General features: G+C 37.4%; 1 protein-coding gene across 1 annotated transcript in view; it reads right to left on the bottom strand.

Moving 5' to 3' along the window:
* MSH2 (mutS homolog 2) overlaps positions 1-18174 on the bottom strand; it is an 82533-nt gene extending 64359 nt beyond the window's left edge. Inside the window, exons 1-6 of the mRNA XM_032497478.1 lie at positions 17865-18174; positions 12226-12380; positions 9293-9571; positions 8202-8348; positions 5836-5985; positions 5226-5359 (exon numbers count right to left, since the gene is read on the bottom strand). Of these exons, the coding sequence (XP_032353369.1) occupies positions 5226-5359; positions 5836-5985; positions 8202-8348; positions 9293-9571; positions 12226-12380; positions 17865-18075 (1076 nt within the window). The 5' untranslated portion in view covers positions 18076-18174. The remainder of the gene's footprint in view (positions 1-5225; positions 5360-5835; positions 5986-8201; positions 8349-9292; positions 9572-12225; positions 12381-17864) is intronic.
* Between the last annotated feature and the right edge of the window lie 8868 nt (positions 18175-27042).

Raw genomic sequence — 27042 nt, 5'->3', positions numbered from 1 at the left:
TGCCATTTCAGAAATAATTACAGTATTAGTTCTGGCTAACAGAAGGTTTGCTTTTTTTTTTTAAAGACTGCTCTACTGTTTCCATGACAATGCCATTTTTAAGTCACAATTTTGAAGTACTGAAGTTACCGTTGGCATAACACAGTATACCTGTCAGTCCTACTCAAAATTACTCAGCTATCACAACTTGATACATTAATTCATAAATTGACTGGAATACAAGATAATTTTTAGGGTCAATTAATTTCTAAAATGCCAACAGAATAAATAAAGAAATTAATCATGAAATTTTTGGTATTTTAAAATCAACATTCTGTCCTTTCTTTAAAACTAGTATTTGTGATCTTTCACTGTAAGAACAGTTCACTGGAATTTCATGACAGCATATTTACATGACTGAGAACAAATCTGGCACCTAAAGAGCTACAATTACAAGTTTCTGAGTCTCTTCTTTATCTAATCTTCAAGTGGTTTAATGCAGACAGAATCACTATTTGATACATTAAGTAGCAGATACCCCACTAGGTAGGCTTGAGAAGATTAAAAAAGGAAAAAAAAAGTATGGCAAAATATAAAAGAGAGGAACACGCTTTCGAGGAATATTTGATGTAGTGGAGAAGGACATGTTCCATCCTACAGTTGGTGGTGAGTAACAACTGAGATACAAAATGCAATGAAATGTGACACCAATAAGAAAGCAAAGAATTCCTATGGGAGCTCAGAAACCTCTTTTGGGGGTATTTAATTTGCCTATATTCTGAATAGATAAGATTTAGAGAGATAGGATTTTGAGGAAAATACTTGGGAAGGGAGGGAAGCAACAGCAAAGACTTGAAGGGAGAAAAGTACAGGATGCACTGGAAGAAGATGGAAGCAGACAGAGAAGGAATAGGAAAAAAAAACTATAACCAGAGGCAAAATGGAAAGGCAAGAGCATTGTTTCTTCTTTTGAGAAAGAGCCATGGAGTAAAAGACTGAAAATACAGATACATTTTGAGATTGTAAGAATTACAGAGATTACCTGCTTACAGGCAGGAAACAGTTTATAAGAAATGTTGGATTGGTCACTGTACTAGGTCATGAAATAAAAGTAACACCAGGTAGCAATGAAAGCTAGACAGCTTGAAAGTACAGTGGGTCAAATCAGCATTGTATGACCTTCTCCAGCAACTTTTAATTGAGAAAGAAAGCTAAAGAGAGAGAGGCCAGTATAAAAAATGACCAATGGGGCAAGAAATTCTATGGCCTTCATGAATGCACTAGAAAAAGGGTTGCCTTTGTGGTACAGACTGGATAGGAAGGCAAATAAAATTCAAAGGGACTAGGAGATCAGCCCAGAGACCAAAATAAAAGGGTTTCCACTCAACTTGATTTAGAAGCAGAGGAAATGGTGGTGGGAAAGCAGTAGAGAGGCAGCACTCCTGTTCCTCAGAGGCCAGAGCAAGGCTTTGCTGTTTTAAAGAAACTGGATTCACTGTATGACCTCCAGACTTCTCTGTTTACACAGAACATGGACTACTAACTCATGATATCTTTGCACAAAAGGATATTTAATATAACCTGGAAAGAAGTCTAGGAACCATAGGAGTACACCGCCTCACGCAAGAAGCATGATATATTATCAAATAAGCACCACCACCATATTATCACATAAGCACCACTAAATTTACAGGAGCCATTTTTATTTGGAGACTTCTAATAAAACTGCTACATTAATCATATTAAATTCCATATAAAAAGTAATATTCAATTTTAAACTAGAAGGCAATAAGAACACCAAATTCAATATAAGTAATTATTTCAACAGCAATTTCATATGAGTGAACTATTTCATATGCTAACGTATATTCAATGCTCTTTACAGAACTGAGTTTGAAAAAACATGGGAAAATTACCATGAATAGCTTCATGAATCTATGGAAAGACAAACAAACAAAAAACCCAAAAAACAAAACAAACAAACAAAAAACCCCACATCCTAAAAGATTAAAAGTAACAGTAACAGTTCTAGCATATGTGCAAACATGAGGACTCCTGGGACCTTTCAGGAACTAAGTGAAAACACAGTAATTACGGACAGCTTTCTTACAATTTCTAATTTAACTGGTAGATAAAGCACAAAAGGAAGAAATACCTAGACACTCACTCCTAAAACATAATAACACATTAATTCTCATTGGAAATTAAAGTGTTTAAGTCACTAGCTAAAAAGTATTTGCAGTCTCATCAGAAACAGGTTTTAATGGACAGATGAGCATTACAACACATAAAGCAATTCCATGGCTATCACTTAAATAAAAGCCAAAATAGTACATTTCATTTCTGATGGTAAAATCCAACCTGGATCAAATTAAATACAATTGATATAAGTAATAAATACAGTACAGCAATTAAGCGTATGGGCTCTGGAGTCAGGCCAGTTTGGCTTTAAATCCAGGCTCCACCACATCACAGCCAATGAACATGAGATGCTTAGCAAAGTGCCAGGCGCTAGTCTCTTCTTTCTCCTAATAGCTTAACAGTAACTTAAAAGTAATCCCATTTTCATCATTATTCCTGAACCTATCACTGGGCTGTAGACCTCAACAAGATATATGCATCAAACCCAAAGATCTAGTCACAACTGTCCCTATGTTTGCTCTAATAAAACTAGAATAAAAAGAAAAGTATTTTTTTTTCCTTAACAGAATTCACTCCATAGCCACATACTTTAAAATTAACTTTTCACTTACAAGTTTAAGAGGGTGAAGAGATTTCCACTACCTTCTCTTAGGGAAAGTCGCCCCAAAACAATAAAGACAGTAAGAAACAGAAAAAACTTGATTTGATGTATAACCTGAAGAAAGGTCAATCTTAAATGCTTAGAGGGAGACAACAGATTTGTCCCGAAAACCCTGGCAAGGCGTAAACTAGAAAGCATGAAGTATCACAGTAGGCAGAGTTGAGAAAGAGTGATATAAAAAAAAAGACTGTCCCAACAAAAGCCTGTTTTAAGGGATTATAACTTTTTTTTCCCCTACTGCTTGCAATTCCAGCATTTGGCCTTGAAAACCACAGGTGTTCCTACTTGCTGGTAAAAAGAAAAAATTCTCCCCAAGATAAAAAGGAGAAAATATATCCTCTTATCCTCCAAGTGCAGAAGAGTAGATCATATTCTGACTCATAAAGCCATTCTCACAAATGCTATTTATAATTAATGTCTTGTAAGACCACCAGATTTTGGAAATTATTGTTATATCCTATGAAAGTAACCTTTACTTACACTCAAAAAAAAAACCTAATTTTGATATCTTGCCTTCTAAATAATTTGTTATTCTGGTAATAGTAGATAAGTGCCATCTCAGGTTTCTGAAGGGTCTAAATACACGCAAGCTTTAGCTGCTGAGCCAGAAGAGGATCACTGACATGCTGCTCTGTTCCCGCAAGCCCAAAGTTAAAACAAAACCAATGACCTAGAGCTTGGGATTTATTTAAATTACATAGTATTTCTTTTAAGAAAAACTGAGAATGGATGTAAATTTTCACTTGTTTAGGCAGATTTTCCATGATAGGATACTCAAGAAACTGATTAAGACTGTTTGTTCTCAGGGCAGGTGGTGGCAATTCACATAAAGTACAATAAGAAACGTGTCCCCAGAGCTGTGCACAGAAGCCCTGAGGAAGGGGTCCTGGGAAACTAAAGAGACTTATCGCTGTATGTCCTGTTCTGTTTGAATTCTAACACATGTAAATGTAGTTACTTACTCACAAATAATTAAAGAATTGTAAATTGCTTTAATTACTTGCAAATATCCAATCCTTCTTATTTAAGTTACCAAGTCTCACTCTCCTATCCCAACAAACCTGGCTTCAGAAAGTTGCCTCAAGCATTTCAACTTCTGCATTTTCAATGAAATATCAACATACCCACAATTTGCTAACCTCATGAGTTATTTTTATTCTGAGACACTTTAGAATCCACAGGAGCAACACTTAGCTTGGTATTTACCTGCAGGGTGTCTTATGATACTGATGAACTATTTTATGTTTGCTTGGCATACATCTAATTCCAAATAGTCAAGAGATCGCCATGCTTTTGTATACCATCAATATTCAGGAGATATTCAACAATTCTTGAATGATTTGACAACATTAAAGCCATAAAAATATTTACCCATTCTAGCAATATTTCTTAATTTACCAAATGGAAAACATTACATACACAATAAGGTTGTAAGAAATAAACTAATTATTGAAAAAGGTAAAGTACATCCAGTCAATAAAATACTATGAACTTATTAAATATGCTGAATATGAACAGAAAACAGCAAGACTAAAAAATGCTTATATATAAGCACAAGTGGGAAAAAACTAGGGCACAAAACTGTATTAAGATTACAACTATGTTTCTTAAAAGACTGTCAAACTAAGAGTTTACTCCTGGAGTGAGAAGTGGTTAACTATCAGGAAACTGAGAGGAGTTTCTGGGATGCTAGTTATGGTGCTTCCTAACTTGTGCATTGTTACCGATGTGTTCACTTTGTGAAAATCCATCAAGGTGCACACTTAGGATTTGTGCTTTTATGTATATTATATTTCATTTAAAAGTTTTAAAACCTGTATCTAAAACAAAAAATAAAAATAAAATACACTTCAATGCTAATTATATTAAGGGCAGTAGCATTATATATCTTTTAATTTTATTTCCTTAATTTTAAAGATTTTCTGAAATAAACATTTAGGCTGCCTTAAATCCTTTCTAGAAGAATAAAGAGTGTTTCCTACACCAGACTTTGTTCAAAGTACTTTATACATAGTAAATCATCTAATCCTCATAAATCATCAAATCTTCATAACAACTCTATGAAGTAGGTGTGTTAGTACTGTCATTTCAAAAGTGAAGAAGCTGCCACACCCAGGTGAAGTAAAGCCCAATATAACACAGCTAGTAAGCAGCAGAGCCTTATTTTGAACCAAGGTAATCTGGCTCCCAAGTTCATGCTCTGGAACATTATCCACATCACCTCTCTAATAAAATTTTACTTTCTTATAGTGGGGAAAAAAACACAATTAAGAAAATAAGTTACTTAATCAATCTAAATCATTACTACTCCACTACTACGTTAGCTTTCTGTTCTGTTAGATGCTAAAATATAGGTGCAAAATTGCATGTTACAGTAAGTGGTATAATCATATGGAGGAAATGGAAGTTACTCAGAGCTTACAAGTATACACAAGTAACATACCTCTCTTCTATTCTGTTCTTGTCCATGAGAGGCTGCTTAATCCACTGGTTAACCAGTCTTTGTCCTTGAGGGGTTCTGCATTTATTCAGCAATGCAGCCAGAGACTGAGAGCCAGCAGTATCTTCAACAGAACCCTGGTGAAAAAAAAAAAAAATAGAAAAATGACACACTCATAGTGAAAACCTTACTATGCCATGAAAAATGATTATGTAATTCTGGGAACAAGAATACATAACATTCCTCAAATATTAAATGAGAAATGTACACAAAAGTTTCTCATCCTAAAACTCAAACTTTCAACTATTAATCTGATTTTCTGCTATATATTTTCCCCAAAACCACTTTATAATTACTGTAATTTTAGACATACTTATTAGAATGTAATTTTTTAAACTGCTATTAATACAAAAAACTATTCATTAAAGCCAGAACAAATACTATTTATGTACCTTGCAATCAGAAAAATACAGTAATTCAAAACTACTTATCTATTCTAAGTATAATAATATTTCAAAATATTTAAGCTCCTTAATAAGAGTCTTCAATATGTATCAAAGGAAACATTTTGTAACCATTCAGTACTTTCAATCCATGTATTTTTTTTTTTTACCTGAAAAAGGTTAAGGGCTCTGACTGCTGCAATATCCAATTTCATGTACTGGCTGAAGTCAAAAGTAGTCAGTTCAAACTGTTCGAAGTTTGAATCATCTGATAAGAGTTCTAAAAACTTGATTACTGCAGACAATGAACACACTGCAACCTAAGATTAAGAATTTAAAATAAAATATGGCTATCACTAGAATTCTAGAGATCTTTAAAAAACAAATGGCAAAATGAAAATAAATTTGAAACACTATCATTTTCACTGGTGTTCCTTCCCAATTCAAACCAAGAAAATCATACAAAGTTTAAATAAAATTTTAAGACTAGAAAATGATTTTTAGAAAGTAAGAATTTAGGTACTATCAACATTATTTATAATAGCCAAAGTGGAAATTACACAAATGTCCACACTGTGGAATATCGCACAATTTAGATATAAGCCCAAACAATCCAAAATGACATGCTGCAATACAGATAAATCTCACAAACATAATACTGAATGAAAGAAACCAGATACAAGAGTATAAACAGTATGAGTCCATTTATATAAACTACAAAAATAGGACAAACTGATTGAGGCTGTCAGAGGTAAGAACCAGGGTTACCCTTGGTGGAGATAAAAAATGGAAAGAAGCATAAAAAGGGTCTTTAAAATTCTATTACTAATTCTGTTTCAAGGATGCTGGTTACGTGGGTATTTACAATGTATGAAAATTCAGTTATACACTTACAATATATGCGCTTTCCTATATGTATATTTAAATAAGAAGTTTAAATAAACTGCCTAAGTTATTTTAACTAAACATGAAAAACGAAACTAAGGACATCAAACTGACAGATCGATGACAAATTCTACTTTTATTCGATACTAGATTCACTGTGAATGTACATATATTTCCTAATTGATAACACAGTCCTCTATTAGCCTTTGCCAAACTCTAACAAATGTATAAGGTTGTCACAAGAATCTCCTGCCACATTACCATGAGGCACAGATAAAAACACTTTTTAGTAGTCCTAAAAGCTTCTTCCAATTTTGAACACTGATGTAAGTTTCTCTAGTACACATCTTCCTTGACTTAACAACAGGGTTGCAAACCAATAAACCCATCTATAAGTGAAAAAATGCACTGAATACACCTAACCTACTGAACATCATAGCTTAGCCTCACCTATCTTAAGTGTGCTCAGAACACTTAAATTAGCCCCCAGTTGGACAAAATCATCTAACACAAAACCTATTTTTTAATAAGGTTGAATAACTCATAATTTATTCAATACTATACTGAAGTGAAAAACAGAATGGTTGTCTGGGTACAGCATGGTTGTAAGTACCTCAGTCATTTACCTGTGTGATCCCATGGCTGACCAGGAGCTGCAGCTCGCTGCCCTGCCCAGCATCACAGGAGGATTGTACCAAATACTGCTAGCCCAGGAAAAGGTCAAAATTCAATGTATAGTTTCTACTGAGTGCATATCACTTTTGCACCATCGTAAAGTAAAAAAGTCATAAGCTGAACCATTGTAAGTCAGGGGATGTCTGTACTGAGATTACTGCTCATATATATTGGCTTTTGATTATGTCACACACAAAAAAGTAAAATAGATAAACTTGGTTTATAAAGATCAAACTATTATGCGATAAGCAATCACTGCAAAATCGTGATCATAATAATAGTCTCAGTTTATTCTAGTTTGAAATCAATTTTGAAAATTATAAGAAGTTATAGTTTGCTCTTAAATATTCAATTTTTCATTTTACTTATCAGTGATCCACAAATAACCTGTCAAGAGTTTCTAATATTGTACCATAAAAATACATGTCTCAAGCCATACCCACCTCGAAGATCTGAGAGAAACTGTTACATTGTTTGCTTATTCATTTCTACCACTGAACACACATAACTAGTGCCAGTTTTTGAGCCAAACTGTTCAAATGTAACATGTATCATGCAATTATTAAGTGCTGTATATACTTTTCCCTTATTCCTTTAAGACAGATAATGAAATTGCCCCTCAGAAAGGTGAAGTAATTTATTAAAGACCCCACAGCTCATATACTATAAAACTCTCATAGGTCTTTTTTCCCCCTACAACAACCATGCTACCTCACCTACGTCAGTGGCAGTAACCAGGCTTTTTCAGGTGAAACCAAGAAAACAATAAACTCTTCCTCACTCCAGGGATATATGCTGTGTAAATATAATGAAGTCATATTTAAGTTTTTCTAGTCATTCCTTGAGTTTTTCATCATAGATAAAATATGCTTTAATGCCAGTGATGCACAATTTAGGCTTTGATATACAGATGACAGAAGGAGCCTTCTAAAAAGTCACTATTTTAAGAGTAAACTCACATTTCTAATCCACATACCTGATTCTCCAATTCTGGCAACACAGCACTATTCATCTGTTCCCCCTTTTTGCCTTTCAACAACCGGTTGAGGTCCTGGTAAATATCTTTTGTGGAAAAGTCAGTTCTCTTTCTTTCTGTGATCAGAATTCCTCCTCTCTGAATAACCTATTTTAGAAGAAATATTTTAAATTACCAGGAGAAAAAGAATGAGAAAAGCAATAAAGAAAGCTATATCACGAACAAGTATAAAGTGACAACAGCTTAACAAATTATTTTAACCCACAAGAGATTTTACACAATATGCAAGAAGACATTCATAACTTATATGTATTAACATTTATTTTTTAAATCTATAAAAACTAAATTTTCATGGAAATTTAAAATTAGGTTCACATAGGCCAATGGGGACTGAGGAGAAAAAAAAATTAGACTCACATGAAGCTTTCAAAAAATAGTCTCAATAGTAAAAACTCTTAACAAAATACCTGTGGAAAGGTGCCAAATACTATCTATGCTAAAAATGCCCATCATAGATTTGCTATCTCTCAGGCAGTTCTTACAGTATTTCAGGCCCACAAGAAGAAAAAGAAACCATATACCTATATAAACAGAACAATCAGAATTTTGTTAAAAGGATTAGTGAAGTAAGAGACTAAAGTTTCACTCAAACTATTAAAAAAAAATCCTGAAGAACTTCATCTTTTGTGATAAATCCATGCTAAATACAGTTTTTTTTAATGGCCCTATATAACCTCTTCCCCACCCTGCACCCTGCAAAAACATTCCTTTTATCAGTTATGATCCCTTTAAGACACATTCAGCATTTGGTTACTTTTTGGGAAGGATGAAGAGGAGAGGTGAGGAGGAAATGATCTGACAGAGAAGTCTTAAATAAGAAAGGTCTAGTTCTGAAGTCCTAGTAAAGATACAAAGTTCCTGTCAAAAATAAACGTGAAGACAGTCCTCAAAAAACAAAATAAAAACATTGTTGTAATTAGATACAAAAATTCTGACTTCTAAGTTACTTTTTTCTTAAATAAAATAGTATCATGTTCATTAGAGTCATTCCTAGCCTTGGATTTTCCTGTCACTGGACTCCATTCCCTTACCTGCTTCAGTTTTCCCATGTCTCCAGCAGTCTCTCCTCCAGGTAAAACACATTCCTTTGGTCCAATCTGAATCAGAAGAGCCTCCAGATTGGAAAACTGATCATTGTCGGGGAATTCACACAGTCCTAGCTTCCTCTGTACGGAGTCAACATACCCAACTCCCACCTGTCTTTGGCCATCAACTGTAGACATTTTAACACCCACAACACCAATGGAAGCTGATACATCATTGTTACCAAAGAGAATGTCTTCAAACTGAGAAAGATTACCTGGAGAAGCCTAAGCAAAAATAAAGAAAAAAATTTAAGAAACTGTCAAATGTACTTGAAAATTTTACTAGCAAACAAGAATTACCCAACCTTGATGAATTTTATTAACAAAACACCTTCTTACCAAAAAAATTACTTACAACTATATATTCCAATTATTATAACCACATTTTCTATAGAGTATCCTCTCTACTTTTCCAATTATTTTCAGAACACTTAGGCATACTTAAAAATAATAGTATCAAAAGTGCTTTTCAGTTTGAAATTTGGCAGCTAGGTTTATACTCACTCACACAATCATTAAGGTGCCCCAAGTGATAATCCTCTCAATGGTATGCTTAAATTTCTACATTCCGCCAAACCACCTATGAGCTGCACATATCAGAATTTTCACTGAGTAGCTATACCATATAGGAGAGCAGTATGATTAGCTTAAATATTAACATTGGATAGTCATCTCTCTATATCAATATACTTATTTGTACAATAAAGAGATTGTTCTAGATCAATTATTTTCAAATAAAGGGTCCTTGACCTATTTTCAATATCTCAAAAAGACTGAAATCTCTAAGACTGCAAAAGCTAACTAAAGGGTCAAGCTTCTTTGCTTTTGGCTACACCTGTGTCAAGTCAGTGGGTAACAGTACTTCAACTTGATCAGACACTGATAGGTTGCTGTTAACATGAGGTATTTCTGGGGCAACTGATAGATCATGGTATGAAACATGAGATAGTCAGAAATAGTCCAAATGAGCCCAATGACAGCCAGATTTAAGCAACCCAGTAGCCATCACTGATTCCTGAATGTCTTTAGCATCATTATAATAATGTATTATTATATATTAATTATTATATAATATATATTGTATATTACATATAATAATTATTATATAATAATATATCCTTTAGCTATGCATGCATTGTTGATTAAAACCTGGATCAAAAATCTGGATAAAACTAGTGTTATCTGATATCTAAATAAAAAAGCACTGATTCAACTGAAAATATAAACATACTTTCACATAAATGCTTTGGATTTTTATGCACAGGTTATGAAGTACACCTTTTAAAAATTCTCAAAATGAACCAGTAGCTAATAAAATTGGGTTCTTGAGGCTCCTTGAAAATGGTAAGACTGATAATCTCTGAACTAGATAGAGGGTATATAAGGTCCCTTCCTGCTCTGAACATATTACTGAGAACATGGAGGGGGTGGGGGGGATCAATCATAGATGTCAACTACTCCGAATATCACTAATACCTTACATTAGAAGAAATAAGCTAAAAATTGTAAAGATAAATCAGAAGTTTAAAATGTCAGGATGAAGGTAACACCTTTTTAATCTGATAAAGATACATATTTGAAGAAATTTTCCCCTGATCTAAAAGGTAGGAGTTAAAAACAATTCATCTTGAAGGATTCTGATATGACAAAGGAGTGAAGTGTGATGGGCTGATAATCAAGTTAACCACTTGAGAACTCAGGATACCACATGTAGGGGTAATTACCAGCTGAGCTCTATGAAGCATGAGACAGAAAAATATCACTTTGTGGTACCCTCAATTTTCTACTAAAATCTTTCAAGACATAGGAGAAAACTCTAAACAAGTCCCACTTTTCTCAGTAAAGTAGCAATGAAAATTCCAAGGAAACTCCATAATGTAGAATGCTAAATTCTACATTATGTCTATATTTACAAAGGTATAACCTTCAGTAAATGTCTATATTTACAAAGGCACGTGGTAGGAAGCAATATGGAACTAATATTGAAGAATGTTATACTGGGGGCAGCACCAACATCACATGTTTAAATATTATATTAAACCTCACAAAAAAACTTTCACAGGACTTTCAAGTCAGGAAACATCTTAAAAACCTTCTAATTTTATTGTTTATAAAGAAACAGATACAGGAGAAGGCTGGGAAATTTGCCAAGGTCACCCAGAAGGACAGTAGAAAAATGAAATGAAATTGGCCAACGACAAGCCCAGAACACTGTCCCCCTTACCACACATTTATTTCCTTTCAAGGATAAATCTCACCTCCCCAGCTATGCTTTAACCATTATCTAGTATTCATGTGCAGGTACTATGTGTAAACAAACAAAAAACATGACCTTACAGACTAATAAATAAAGACAGTCTTTAAACAAAACAAAATAGGACTGTCATCCCCATGAAGGCATTAGAAGCGTAACATTAAGCCTTTCTAGGAACATGGAGGAATATGATCACTATTAAACAAAGTTTCAGACTTACAAAAAATTACAGTCTTATGAAAGAGAAAGGTACACACAAAGGTACAAACACACAGCAAATGTGTTTAAGTGAGATATTTGGGATATGTAAATTTGTGATATTCAAAAACAGTAAAATCAAATTTTCAATGCTGGTATTCAACTGTATGTAAAGGCTATTTATTATTTTAAGTTTCAGAGACAGTGACAAAACTCAAGACTATTCATATTCATAGTAAAGATTTACTGAATTTATGAATTGCTATTAAACTATGATTTTAAAAAACACATGTTAAAGAATATTAAAGTTTCTCAAAGCATTTTACTACCACAACCTGGTTAAAATATTAAAGCAACATAGAATTCTCTCACATTTCTATTTATTCTACTTTTAAAAAACAACTAAATTTAAAAGGGAGATAATTACCTTAAATGCCAAATACCAATCATTCTCCTTGGAGGTCTTATTTCCAGCTCTATTCTTATAAACTTCAACTCTATACTGACGAACTAGAAGAAGATCTTTCACAAAAGATTCAAAATTCATTTTACTGAGCACAACACTCTCCAGAGCCTTTGTTCCTAAAGAAAAACATTAAAAATACATGTTACAGATTTGAGGATTTGAAGCCATAAGTGTTCAAGTACCTAACACAATGCTCTCCCCCAAGCTATGTTGCTCTCCCAGTAATTCATTCAATAAACTGTTTACCAAAGACCTATTACATGTCCTAGGGACGTTAGCAGATGAAGGGTATAAAACAGTGGATAGACATAGCTCCCTGCATAGATGGAGCCTACACAACAAGATAAAATAATTGAGAAGAGAGGAGGGTATATCTCAGTGGTAAAGCGCATGCTTAACATATACGAGGTCCTGGGTTCAATCCCCAATACCTCCATTAAAATAAATAAGTAAAAAATAAAACTAATTACCTCCCCCTCCCCCCAAAAACTGAGAATATACAAAGATAAAAGAATGAATAAATAAAGATACAGCTAATCCTACTTGTCCTTTTTTGTCATTTGTTTTTTACAAGTTTGAGTAAAAGTCTTACACAATAACTACAATAGTGTTTGTATAGAATTTTTCTCAAAGGGTCTATAAAAATAAATTAGTTATTATTCATTTCAAAATGTTCTAGGTAGCTAAATGAAAACTCAAAAGATGCAAAAAGGTACAGTAAAAACTTTCACCACTGTCCCCTACACATCCAGTTCACTACCCAAGTGTTAGTTTACAGAATAAATTTCTAAGCACAGCCTATGCACACACAAGCAAATATAAAGCACTGCTTTTTCCCTCTTTTCAGTACTGAAACTAGGAGAGTCTTGGGCAAAATGGGATGCACCCTACATGCTAGGCAATAGCAGGAAATAACTTAAATGGAGACACAACACACACTGTTCTGTATCTTATTTGTTTATCTTTTATATAGTGTTTTGGAGATTGTTCCATCAGTTCATAATCAGCTTTCTGTTTATATCTGCAAACATTTCAATGACCCTAAGGACGTTCTATAATTTAATTCATCTCTTACTGATAGACATACAGGTTGTTTTCAATCTTTGCTATTATAATGCTGCATGAATAACCTTGTATGTGCTTCATTCTCCAAATATTTGAGTATATTTGTGAGATAAAGTCCTAAAATTGGATATTATGAAAGGATAATATATGTAACCGTGATAAATATTGCCAGACTATCCCCTTTGGTTGGCTGTGGCAGTTAACACTACCATCTATTTCCCCTATCCAGTCAACACTTCTCAAACTTTCTGGTCTTCATCTTATATCGCTGGTTCGCAACTGGGGACAATCTCGCTCCCCTAGCAGGCATCTGTCAATGTCTGGGGACATCTGAGTTGTCACAACTGGGAGATAGGGAGTACTAATGGAATCTAGAAGGTAGAGAGAGGGATGCTATTATATATGCACAGGATAGCCCCTCACAGCAAAAAATTAACTCTTCAGTCCAAAATATCAATAGTGCCAAGGTTGAGAACTCATCTTAGATGCAAAACAGTGTCGCACCGTAGTTTTGATTTGCAAATACTAATTTCTTCACAAAATAAATAAAATCACCCATACCATCAAATGGATTGAAAACTCAATTTTCATATAGGTAATACCAATTATTCACTTAAAGGTAATTCAGAATATACCTGCAGATTATTCTGACAATTCTCAATCTTATGAAAGATTTAACCTAAACTTAACAAGAGATCATATCAAGTACAAATATCAAATACAAATAAGCATAAAGATTAATTTTAAATGACATTATACAATTGTTTTGTACAGCAAAACACAGCTGATATTTCCAATATCAGTTCACTAGTTATAAGTACTACACAAGAATCCCCACTGCCACAGACACTCTGAAAACTGTCTCAAATCTTGCCCCTCTAAAGCTATTCCCTAGAACCTTTCTTATGATCTAATCTAGGACTGGCAAACATATATCTACAGAGGCCTGGCAGGTATCAAATGAGCAGGGAAAGCCAAAGGAAGAACAGTAACACAGCTGACAGATGACAAATGACTTCAAAAGAGACCATATGGGATGGTGGGAACTGTGACAAAACAGGGAGGGAACTGCATCAGGGTAAAGGAAAAATCTAGACTCACTCACTAGGTCAAAGGGAGCAGTCACTCAACTCCAACCCACTGCTACACTGCAAGAATATTGCTGCCCAGAGTTTCCAACTGTGTGGAATTTTCAAAAGCACAAAATCTGAATGTTTTTTCATGAACCCTCCCAATCTTTAAAATATAGGCAATTAATTCAAACTTTTAAAACACTTTTTAGGCCACCAGTTTCCAACTCAGCTAGTTCAACACCACCACATTTTCTCACAGACTTGAATAGACTGCTGTTTCTTTAGCTTGCATTTAGAAAGCAAGCAGCATGAAAATTATGTTTACTCTGAATGTTACCCATTCAGCAAAGCCTGTACTCACATTCTCAGAGGCATATATGGGCTCTAAGGCCTACCTAGGCTGCAACAGACTCCCATCTTCCAACTAAGACTCATCCAGGATCATAACCCCAGTGGAATGGCGGCCCCCATTTAAATTATTTCCTGTTGTTGCCTAGCATTAGGGTGATCAACTCATTCCATTTCGCCCAAGACTGCCCTAGTTTTAGTACTGAAAGTCCAGCATCCCAGGAGCCCTCTAAGTCCCAAGCAAACCAGAATGATTAGACACCCTATCAGCCCACCTAGTTGAATTCTACATAAGTAACATTATTCATAGGATGAAATATTATCATTAAAAAAAAATTGCCCAAGGAAAGCACTGAACCAGTTAATAAAAAAAATCAGAGAAATTTTTCCCAGACACACTTAAAAATGTCATTATGAATATCAGTCAGCAACTTACAGTAAATACAGCAATGACTTTCAAAACAGTTATATTATCCTTTAATTTAGAAGGCAAAATATAAAGTCCAACTCAGCAAAAACAATTCTGGGGAGAGGAGAAAAATACACTGGTCTGGTGCATAATTCTGAAACAGCTCTTAAATCATCAGTCCAGTAGGATGTGCCAGCATAACTGGTCAGCACTGGGTTTTTAAAGCATTTGAATTTGAATGCTTATCAGTGTGAACAAGCACTCTCAGATCTACAAGCCCCACCACTCCCCATTACTTACGCAGGACTCCTTTGCACATCAAGGTTGCCTGCCTGGCCCAGGGTAGGGGAATCCAGGGCAATTCTGTCTTTTTATTGACACACTGAACAGGAACATACATTCATAACACTGGTGATTTCTTAAGAGTGGAAGGGTGAAGTGGCAAATGACGTGATTTCCCCTTCCCCCATGGCCTCCACTACTTCCATTACTAATCTACAGATAGGTGGCCCAACTACCAGGGTTATCTTCCAAAGATACTATTTCTCTGAAAGTTTATGGGACACACTGGGTGGTAGTGCATTTGAGTCTTATCTACTGATAAGCATCCTAAGTACAGTACAGCTACTCTATGTTTCTGGTGAAGAGCTTGGCTGTATGCTTTAAGTCTAAAAGCTGGGAAGACTGACCTGGTGTGAAATGAGGGGAAATGGAAGAGAAAGCTATCCAGCCTCCAACTGGGATAGAAGAAAAAACTCAGGTTGGTGCAAGAGTGTCCTCTTCAAGAATAATTTGGAGCCCCCACCTTCATTCGGCTGACAATGTGTCTACTACATGTGGGCATTGTGCCATGTGCTGGGATTCAGAGGCAGAGACTCGTTAAGGCACAGTTGCTGCCCTCTCAGTCTATTGGCAATAGAGTAGAATAAATGCTGCATCTAGGGTAGGGAGAAAGTCCTAGGGCAGGGAACACTTAGGAGGGGCAGCTAACTAGGCAGCCTTAACATGGGAGTTAAGAAAAAATTCCAAGAAAAGATGTCTTCTGACTTCTGACAGCAAAAGATAAGGAACTTTCTTTTTCAGCCACTCAGATTCCTTATCTATATATTGAAGCTAGGTACTAACCCATCTCACCGGACATTATTATAATAATGTACTACTAGTTGCTGAAGAGTAAAAGTAGCTAAAAGGGTATGAGTAAGTTTAACTGCCAAAAGAATGAACCAGACAGAGAAAACAGAAAACCATCTGTAAGAAGAGAAGCTGGGATCCAGACCCTGGCAAACGGCTCATCTCTTCATTGGCACAAAAGGGAAGGAAAGAATAGGTACAGACGAAATTAAAAAGTGTAGGTTCAAGAAATAACCCAAATGTCCATCAATCAGCTAATGGATAAACAAAATATATATATCCATACAATATTATTTGGCAATAAAAAGGAATGAAGTACTGATAACACAGATGAACACTGAAAATATGAAGTGAAAGGAGCCAGTATTATAAGCAAATCTAGATAGAAAAATAAGCAGATTAATGGCTGCCTAGGTTTGGGAGGACTGGGAGGAAAGGGGAAGTGACTGCTCATGGGTACAGGGCTTCTCAAGACTCAAGAGAAATTTAGCCTCTCCTGTAATGCCTCTTCCAATGGCTCGTGTTTGGCAATCCTGCCCCTATGCCTCTTCAACAGCTTGCTACGGAGCATCATTCACAGTTCTTCACCTGGAATTGTAATTATTTCTGCCGCACTATCTACTAGGGTGAGATCCATAAAGACGGGGACACTGCCTTTTCATCTATGTACTCCCATTGCGAGTAAGCCTGCCTGACATAGCAGCACCCAATACATGTCTATCTAATGAATGAAGTATCTTCTGTCAGTAACATCCCATCTGCATGCTGCAGAGGCAGGACTAGAAACCAAAACTCCTTACTCCTAGAATGTTCATTCTACTATCAAAACGGAGCCAGGGAGAAAAGAGATCAACATAAAGCATCTAGAACATCTAACTCACCGCGAGTGAGCTTTCCTGGGAGAGATGATGCTGGAGAGATGGGAGTGGGTTATGAATGGCATTGAACGCCAAACTGAGGCACAGACATACATGACTAGCCCAACGTCACACAGGTAATAAGTAGAAGGGCCGCGACTTTAATCCAAACAACCTGGCTCCAGAGTCCGAGGTCCTGACCACTCGGCAATACTGCCTATCAACATAGGCACTACAGGTCCCTGCGCTGAACAAGCGGTCTAAGTCACGTTTGCCCAATAGGCAAAATCACGTTAGTGACATAAACGGCTCTCCCAAACCCTCTTCTATTCTAAATCTCACTCCTGGACTGGCGTTTGTGATAAGGAGGTTTGGCGGTGTTTGTGATGAGATCCACAGGGCCAAGGCGGGGCCGAGAAGCAGACACCCCCGCAGACTGCTGGAAAATTACATAGAACAATGTGTTAAAACGCCTCGCACTAAGCCTGGTGCGCAGTGATCGTTATCAGTTCCGATCCCAAGCAGCTACAGAGAGACAGACTCAGGGCGGGGGGGGGGGGGGGGGTAGAGCGCTGTGGTGCCGCATTTGGCCAGGCAGGGACCGAGGCCAGCGCAGTGCCCCCAAGAGGCATCAACGTCCCCGCCGCCGTGCCTCCACTTCCTGAGAGGAGTCACTCCGCGGGGTCCCCACCGAGCCCGCGCCGTCCCTGCCCTCACCTGCCGGCCCCATGTACTTGACCACCCCCTGGGTCTTGAACACCTCCCGGGCGGCTAGCAGCGCGTCCTCACTGTGCGCCGAGTAGAAGTCGCCTCGGTCGAAGAGGCGCACTGTGGTGGTCGGCTTCTCCGGCATGGCCTGGAAGAAGCGCACGAAGCCGAGCTCGGCCGCGCCATCCAGCTGCAGCGTCTCCTTCGGCAGCACCGCCATTTCGGAACCTCTTCACCGCCTGTTTAAAAGAACTGCGCGACCCCGCACCCACTAAGCCGTTTCCCGCCTCCCCTCCCTCACCCCTGTGCGGCGTCCGGCCTCTGAGGAGACACCCAATCAGCACCAGCGCTGCATTTCGGTGGGTGGGAGTGCGCCGCGACAGCCAATCGAAATCGGACGCGGCCCAGCTTCCCGCGCACGCTGGGGACTCTGTCTACTGCGCATGCTTGAGCCTAGGTCGCGCGCCGACCCTGGCGGACGCCCATCCTAAAGAATTCCATTCTCCGGGTTTTCTCGGCTGCATGGGCGTGGAACTCAGGTGGATGGATAGCTAAATTAGGAGACCAGGTGGGATGTTGCTGCAGGTTTTGAGTTTATTGTGTACCGGGAAGCATGCGCGCGAAGTTAGAAAGACACCTTGAAAACAAGGAAGAACTTCCTCCCTATCACAGTATTTTTAAAAAATCTGTGCCACTCTCTCCCCAGCCGCCTCCCCTTTTTTAAGCAAACTCCCGATATCAAGGTTACAGATTTCTTCTCCATAACCTCCTTAGTGCTCCGTACTAGCTAAATTCTCTCTCATATCGTCCATTCCTTGATCATTCATTAAAAATCATAAGGCCTGGTATGTTCCAGACGTCTAGGATCTGAGGATCGCTAGTAAAGAAAAGCCAGTGCCTTTGTTGAACTTACATTCTAATGAATGGATTCAGATAATATACTAAATAAACTTATAGTAAGTAAACTTTAAGCAAAATATATAGTAAGTAAATTTGTAAATAAGCTGTTAGAAGATAAGTGTTTAGGTAAAGAATGAAGATGAAGGGTTGAATTTTTTTTTAATGTTGAACAAAGACCTGAAGGAGGTCATGATACGTCCTGCAGTTACTTGCCTTAGAAAAGGTTTCTCCTGTTTTGTCTCACCCTCTCCCGAGAAAAGCAGCCCCAAACCCTGATTCGGCAGCAGAATTTCCCCGGGGGCTTTTCAAAGGTGTTCCCGAGACCCACCCACACATAATGGTTGGAATTTCAGAAGGTGGTGTATTGGATCTTTTAAGAAAGCTCCCTTCCTGACAACCAGCTTTATTGAGAAACCACTGGGTTACACGTTAGAATTCAAACTTCAGAGAACTTTTGAACCATCTGACTGCGGACTACGTCTCCCACTGCCGAAAGTGCTCCTCCTCTCAGAGTCTTTGATCTGGAGCGATAAACTACCCCTTCCCTTTCCACGCCCATGGCTCTAACACAAATTTGTCCCTCTGCTCTGGAATGGCCTTCCCTGCCCTTTGTGTAGCAAACTCCTGGTCATCCTTGAATCCTTAGAATGAAGGATGCCCAGTTCCCTCAGGTGTAATTAGTTGTATTGTCTTCTCCACTCCCATCTTATTCATATCTCTACTATAATATTGTTGCATTGTTTTAGAAATATCTGTTCACCTATTTCTCTTACTAAACATCTGGAAAGTACACAGATGAGTATTTATATTTATTTATTATTAATACCAATGGATAATGTTCATTAGCATTTATTGTTTCGTTTCTTTATTCTTATATGTGCTTACTATTTTAATCTTTGCAACTTTGTTAGGAACTACTGTTACTCTTAGTTTACAATGAGGAAACTAAAACTTGGAGATGTGAGTAGTTTGCCGGGGATCACAGAGCTAATAGTGATAGAACTAGAGCTCTGTACACTTAGCCATCTGTGTGCCAGAGGGCCTGGCCCATATTAGGTGCACAGGAAATGTTTGTAAGTGAATGAGCTGTGCATCACAATAACCCCTTCTAGGCCATAACCTGGCCTTGAGTGTCATCCCATCTCTCCCTGTTCCTATTTTTTTTAATTCTTTTTTTTTTTTTTTTTAAATAGAGGTACTGGGAATTGAACCCAGGACCTAGATGTATGCTAAGGACATGCTCTACCATTGAGCTATTACTCACCCCTCTCCCCTTTTCCCGTTTCACATTCTAAATAGTGAGTTCAGAGGGAGGCCGCACGTAATAATATCTACCTCCAGGGTTGGTGTCAGGATCAAATGAGGTAGAAGCTTTGAAAATATTTTGTAATCTTTTGTAAACAGCGTTTGTACTCTTTATTATCACATTGCCCCTACCCAGACTGTGTCTTTCACTTATTCACTGAATTATTTATTTATCAATTGAGTCTATTAATTCTAAAAATAAAGAGAATACCTACCCCCCCACAAAAATTGTTTAAAAAAATTTAAATTAAAAAAAATGGTGGGGAGGGTATAGCTCAGTGGTAGCGTGCCTGCCTAGTATGCACGAGGTCCTGGGTTCAATCCCCAGTAACTCCATTAAGAAAATAAGTAAATAAATAAACCTAATTACCTCCCTAACAAAAAAAAATTTTTTTAATAAATAAATTTTTTAATTAAAAAAAAAAAGAGAATACCCAAACTTGCCCTGATCTGTCTGGAGAGTTAGGACCTAGACATATACTAGAGGACAAGTCAAAGTAATGGAATGTCAAAACATGTTTCTCAAGGCAATTTAAGAAAGACAGAGTTTACAGGGAGGGAGGTGGGGGCCTGCTAGTAGAGGGTTTGGGTTCATCTAGGTGAGGACAGTGGATTTTTCTCTGGTCTTTAAAGATGAACAAGATTTTTAAAATCCACCCTAGATTATGAGCCAGACACCCCTCTTCAGGACATTTGTATACTTTAGATGCACAGCTCTGCTGATAGAGATGAATCTGCAGAGCAAAAGCCAAGTAGGAGAAACATCTTGGTTGCTCCTGGGCAGAGGGTCCTTCGGGCCAGCTGTAGGAATGGGGGCTTTTATTGTATGCCCTTTTGTTCTGAGGAAGAACATGCATTTCAAACCTGAGCCTTGTAGTCTAGTATAAATAACTGCTCCTTTGGGGGAAGTTATTACCATTTCTGGTAGACTTTAATGGGCATGAAGTCTAGAAATTCATCTAGAGGACTGTCAGCTTTGGCCTGATGACAGTGACCTTTCACCAGACTTAAAACACTTCAGAGACTCTGCTTTGTATTGAAACTAATAACAATGGACCCAACATGCTTTTTTTCCTACTAAATGTCTTTGAAAAGAGGGACCTTTAAATTAGTCTACTTAGAGACAAGCTTGAAGTAAAACTTTGAAACGTGCTTGTAATTAATTTTATCTTTTTAAACCATGTACACAGATTAAATGTTTATGATAAATTTTAAAGTTATGCCTCTTATAGAAATTTCACATATTTTCTAGTTCTACCCAGGAAACCATGGATTTCTAAAAATAACAGACAAGAGGAATTATACAAAAATATAACTTAAAACATGGTATGATTGATAGGGTGCAATTAAATCATTACCCCAAAATGGTTGTTTTTAATATTCTCATATATTTTCCAAATTCATGATAATGACTATTTATAATCAGAATAAGTGTTGGGCAAAAAAGCATATATATCTGACAAAGAGGTTCCTCAAAGAAGTAATAATTAAGATTTTAAAGTGATCAAAAATAGAAAAGTGTTTAGTAAATTTCAAAGTACTTAAAAGTAAATTATTATTGTTAACTCAACTTTCTATGGTAATATACCAATGAGAAATTCATATTAAACTAATTTTGCCACCACTCTAGTTTCTAAAATTTTTGTAATGTGGTTGTATTAGTCCATTATTTAAAAAATGACAATAAGTAAAGTGCTGTCAACCATGTCAGAAGCTGCAGTTTCAGAGAAAGAAGGACTAAAAAGGGCCCTTGGAGTTGAGTATTAAGAAATCTTTTTCTTTTTTACAGTTTTATGGAGAAATAATTTATATACTGTACAATTCACCCATTTAAAGTATATAGTTCAGTGGTTTTCAGTGTTTTAACAGGGTTGAATAACCATCATTCCAATCTAATCTGAGAACGTTTTGTCACTCCAAATAGAAACCCCATACCCATTAGTAGTCACTCCATATTTCCTCCTCCCCCTAGCTCCTGGCAAGCACAGATGAACTTTGTCTCTATAGATTTGCCTTTTCTGGATATTTCGTATAACTGGAATCATATAATACAGTGCATTTAGTGACTGGCTTCTATCACTTAGCAAAATGCTTTTAAAGTTCATTCATGTCATAATATGTGTCAGTACTTCACTCCTTTTTATTACCAAATATCATTATTTGGCTATAGCGCATTTTATTTATTCATTCATCAGTTGGTAGACATTTGTTTCCACTTTTTGACCATCATGAATAATGCCACTATGAACATTCATTTACAAGTTCTTATGTGGACATATGCTTTTCTTTCACTTGGATATATACCTAGAAATGGGATTGCTGGATCATACTTTTAATGTATGCTTAACTGTAATCCTCATGTTAAACTATAACCCATATGTTTAACGAGCTATGTTTAACTTTTTGAGGAACTGCCAAACTGCTGCAACACTTTACATTCTCACCAGCAATGTATGATGATTCCAAATTTTCCACATCCTCACCCACACTTGTTACTGTCTGCCTGTTTGATTCTAGCCATCTTTGTGGGTATGACTGGTATCTTATTGTGGTTTTTATTTTCATTTCCCTAATGACTAATGATGTTGAGTATCTTTTCATGTGCTCTGTATGTTCTTCTGAGAACATATTTGTAAATCATGTATCTGACAAAGGACTTGTATCCAGAATATATAAAGAAAATTTACATCTCAATAACAGAAAGATAAATAACCCAGTTTACAAGTGGGCAAAGGATCTGAGTAAGTCATTGGTTTTTGAGAAAGCTGTTTGGTTGATGTGGACAAAAGAGGCTCTATGGATTAAAAATTTCGTTCTGAAAACAAGACGTACTAGTTCTATTTAAGAAGTTTGGTAAGAAATAAAAAGAGATAGGAATGGCTGCCTGTTAGGCAGGCAGAGTCAGCAGGAATTTTTAGAGGGGTAGGGGGGGCATGTTTTAGGATGATGGAAATAACTGTGAAATTTTGTTGTATCTACAGAAAGTGTTGTGTTTATTGAGGAGGGAAAACTTTTCCTCTACTCTCTTTGATTCAGTGACTGGGAGTATGTGAATTAAACTAACAAAAGACAGACTAATGGGGGGAAAGGCACACAATTTTTATTAATATTTACATGCACAGGAGTTCACAAAAAAGTAAATCTCAAAGAATCAGACTCAGGGTCTTATATACCCTCTTAACAAAGGAAAGAGGATTTGGGCTTCAAAAGATGATAAATTGTGGGGACATAACTAGGAAATATATGGGAGAACTATTGGAAGATAAGGGCTGTTTTTGTAAGGTCTGATTATGCAAACTCATCTCACTGTCAACTCTCCCTCTCTGGTGATGGTTCAGGGGAAACACGTTCACAAAGGGAAATGTATGCCCTGCTTTTAGGCAGATAAGGGGAGGGCAGAGAACTCTTTCTCCATCTGTTGACTCCCAATTGCCTTTAGCTCAAAATAATCCTTATGCCAAAGTGGTATAACATTTGGGGGTGGCATAGCCTGATTCCCTTCATGTTGAAAGAAGAAAAGCTGCTGAGGCTAAAGGATTAAGAGAGGTTTCATGAAAGAAGGGGATCTTAAGCTGGGCCTTGACTAAAATAGAGGCTATGCCAGACATAATACATAAGAATATAACCTTTAAAAATTGTGAATCACTGTGTTGCACACCTGAAACATATATAATATTGTATATCAACTATACCTCAATTAAAAAAAAAAAGAACATAAGCAAAGGCATGATCAAACCCAAGCAAAGTATAAAAGCACTGGGCAACAGAAACATTTGAGGAGTGGTAAGGAAAATCTTGAATATAGCCAAGTTGGATGTATTGGAGTATAATGGGAAATAAGATAGATTGGGACTGTTTTAGTTGTTCTGGGAATAATACACAGGATGGATTGACAGTGAAGAGAGCTTGGTATTAGGGAAGCTGAAAATTACATTAATTCAGGCAAGTAGTACTGTTCTATACTAAGGTATTGGCAGTGGAGAGGAAGGAGAAACCAAGGGAAACAGGTGGAGTGACCACAGCGAGACGGCTGGGATGCCACACCAGGAACACTCCTGTGGCTGCCACTGGTCTCACAACACTGCTGTCCAGGAGAGTTTTCTCAGCTGTTCTTCCTTTTTATCACAAGGTTCCAAGTCCTAGGTGGGGGTGCCTGTGCCCTGGATGCTCAGAGCAGAGGGAGGATCTGCACCCTTCAATTTCTGCAGAGGGAAGTGGAGAACCGGCTCCCACCAATACTACACACAGGAGAATTCTCCCCAAATGGAAGAGGGGTTGGGGTGCTGGGCAGCCAAGAGGGGAAAGAGCACCCAGTGCAGGGCCAGACTGAAAGGACTAATATGCCCCTTTGGCAGAGGGGTGTGGTAGAAAAGTCCTATCATTAACCTTAGGCAAATCATTCTGGGAGCAAAGTGGGATTTGGGCTAGAGAGCGAATAGATTGGTGGCAAAGAGATCAGTGAAATGTGTAAGAGAAGGCAGATGAGAGGCAGTTTTATTCCTGATGGAGGATCACAGGACCTGATGATTAAAAGAATGGGGAAGATAAGAAAGAAAAAAGAACTTGGGACTTGGTACATGGTGACAACGCCTTTAACTGAATCTGAGAACCTAAGAGATACACTAGGTTTTTGGAGGAAGATGATGAGATCTTAAAGGTAAGTTAAGTGAAACATAGACCATTTAATGTAGAACTCAGGAGGAAGGACAGGAATGGAGATACTTCTGTTATCATCTAGGCTTTGATGGTAACTAAAACAAGGGAATGATGAAATCCTCCAGGAAGTAAGAGAAGAAAAACAGAAGAATAAATCCTGGAAACATCAGTGTTCAGAGTCAGTAGAAGAGGAGGAAAAAACAAAACCAAACCAAACCAGGAGACAAATGCCAGTGAAGTCAAAGAAAATCTGTAAGCAGCATGCTGGGGTAGGAAATGGGGCAGTCATCACAGTGATATGCTATGGAGAGGTCAAATGATTCAATACTGGGGAAATTGACAATTAGCAGGTCAGTGTTGACTTCTAGCTCGAGTAGCTTCAGAAGAGATAGGACAAGAACTAGGGGGCATTAGGTTGAAAAGTTACTGATTTACTGCCTTAGCTCCAAATTGACCCTTTTTGCCTGCTCTGAAGCCTTATCAGTAGAGGGCGCCGGAGGGACACTGCAACAGGAATGGGTGTTTTCCTTGTAGCACCTGCTGTTTCCCCAATGCCCAGCTTCTCCTGAACCCAGGGTTTCTCCAGCTTTGGACAGCAGCCAGAAGCTTCCCTGAGCACCTTCCCCACACTCCAACTATAAAAGGTAGCCTTATACAGTGCCTTTGGTGTTGGGTAGGACATCTCCCGATGACTAGCTTTCCCTCAGCACCCTAGAGCAGGGGTCAGCAAACTTTTTCTGGAAAGGTCCAGGGTAATATTTTGGCTTTGCCTCTCATTTGGGTCAGTCACAACTACTCAACTCTGCCATTGTGGTGCAAAACAGCCACACACAAGACATAAACAAATGAGTGTAGCTGTGCTCCAATAAAACTTTATTTAGGGACAGTGAAATTTTCATTCCATGTAATTCTCATATAATGAAATAGACTTTTGATTTTTTTTTCACCCATTTAAAGATGAAAAAGCCATTTTTAGCTTCCAGACTGTTTAAAGACAGGTGGTGGGCCAGGCTGTAGTTTGAAGACTCCTGCTCTCAAGGGCAAATTTTTCCATTAAGTTCCACAGAAGAGATTTTCAACAAGTGCAGCATCACAGCAACTCCCCTGTGCTTCAGTGAGCCGCAGTGCCCTCTCCCACAAGATCTGGATCCCAGCCCAGCGTGTGGGGATTGGGTGAAGCAGAGGGTCTCTTCTTTGGGTGCTCTGTCTTAGCCCTAGCGGTGGTGGCTGTTCTTTATATCTGCTATTCCTATTGTCTTTAAAGTCCTCATTACTTTCTAATACTAATTTTTATTACTGCATAACAAATGGCAAATTTAGCATCATAAGACAATAAACATCACCTCAGTTTCCATGGGTCAGGAGTCCAAGCATAGCGTAACTGGCCCTTTTCTTAACGGTCTCAAGACTGGAGTGAAAATGTCACCAGGGCTACGATCTCATCAGGAGCTGGGGTCCTCTTCCAAGCTCACTGGCTGTTGGCAGAATTCACTTCCTGTGGTTGAGGGACCGAGGCCCTCAGCAGCGAGGGTGACCCTCTCCAAACATGGCAGTTTGCTTTAAGGCTAACAGGAGAACATGTCTGCTGTTGCTTCTTGTCTCTCACCTTTAGGCACTCTTTTGTAATCTCACTTTTAAGTGAGTCAAGTGATGAGGGATCTTCATTACATCTGCATAATCCCTTTACCTTTGTCACATAACTTAATCTCAGGGGTGATAGCCCATTATATTCACAGATCCTGCCCACACTCCAGGAAAAGAGATTACACAGGGCATATATATCAGGGGTAAGAAATCATATCAGGGGTAAGAAATCTCGGGGGTCATCCTAGAATTTTACCTACTACAAGAGATAAAAATCATTGGTAAATGTTTAAATCCAGTTTTTATATTTTCTTTAATGTTCTTTTCATAGTGTTTTTAAAATTTTGCTATCAAAGCTGAAATGTCAGGATACTTTAACTTCATATAAAATATGTTTGTACCATAATTAATCATTATGTAAGATGTTGAAAATCTGGTGCTTCTAATTCAACTAACCATGCAATTCATGGTTCACAACCTTCTCCATCAGTTCTGCCGCAAGGTATTAAGAGTCTGCCAAAAGGCCAATGTGTCTAAAATAGAACCTTAGATGTATTTAGAATAAAATTGTTTGTTTTTTCTGTGTAGAAGTTATACAACACAGGTTATACATTTTAGACTGAATGTACATTGTAAGGACTCATGCAAATCATAATTTGTAGCTAGCATTCAGAACATTTCTTAACCTATTATCTTATGTGTATACTATGAAATTTGATTCAATATAATTCCAATAAAGTTG

Source organism: Camelus ferus, chromosome 15, assembly GCF_009834535.1.
Source record: "Camelus ferus isolate YT-003-E chromosome 15, BCGSAC_Cfer_1.0, whole genome shotgun sequence".
Taxonomy (NCBI): Eukaryota; Metazoa; Chordata; class Mammalia; order Artiodactyla; family Camelidae; genus Camelus; species Camelus ferus.
Note: the sequence above shows the minus strand (reverse complement) of the source record. Positions and strands in the feature narration are given on the sequence as shown.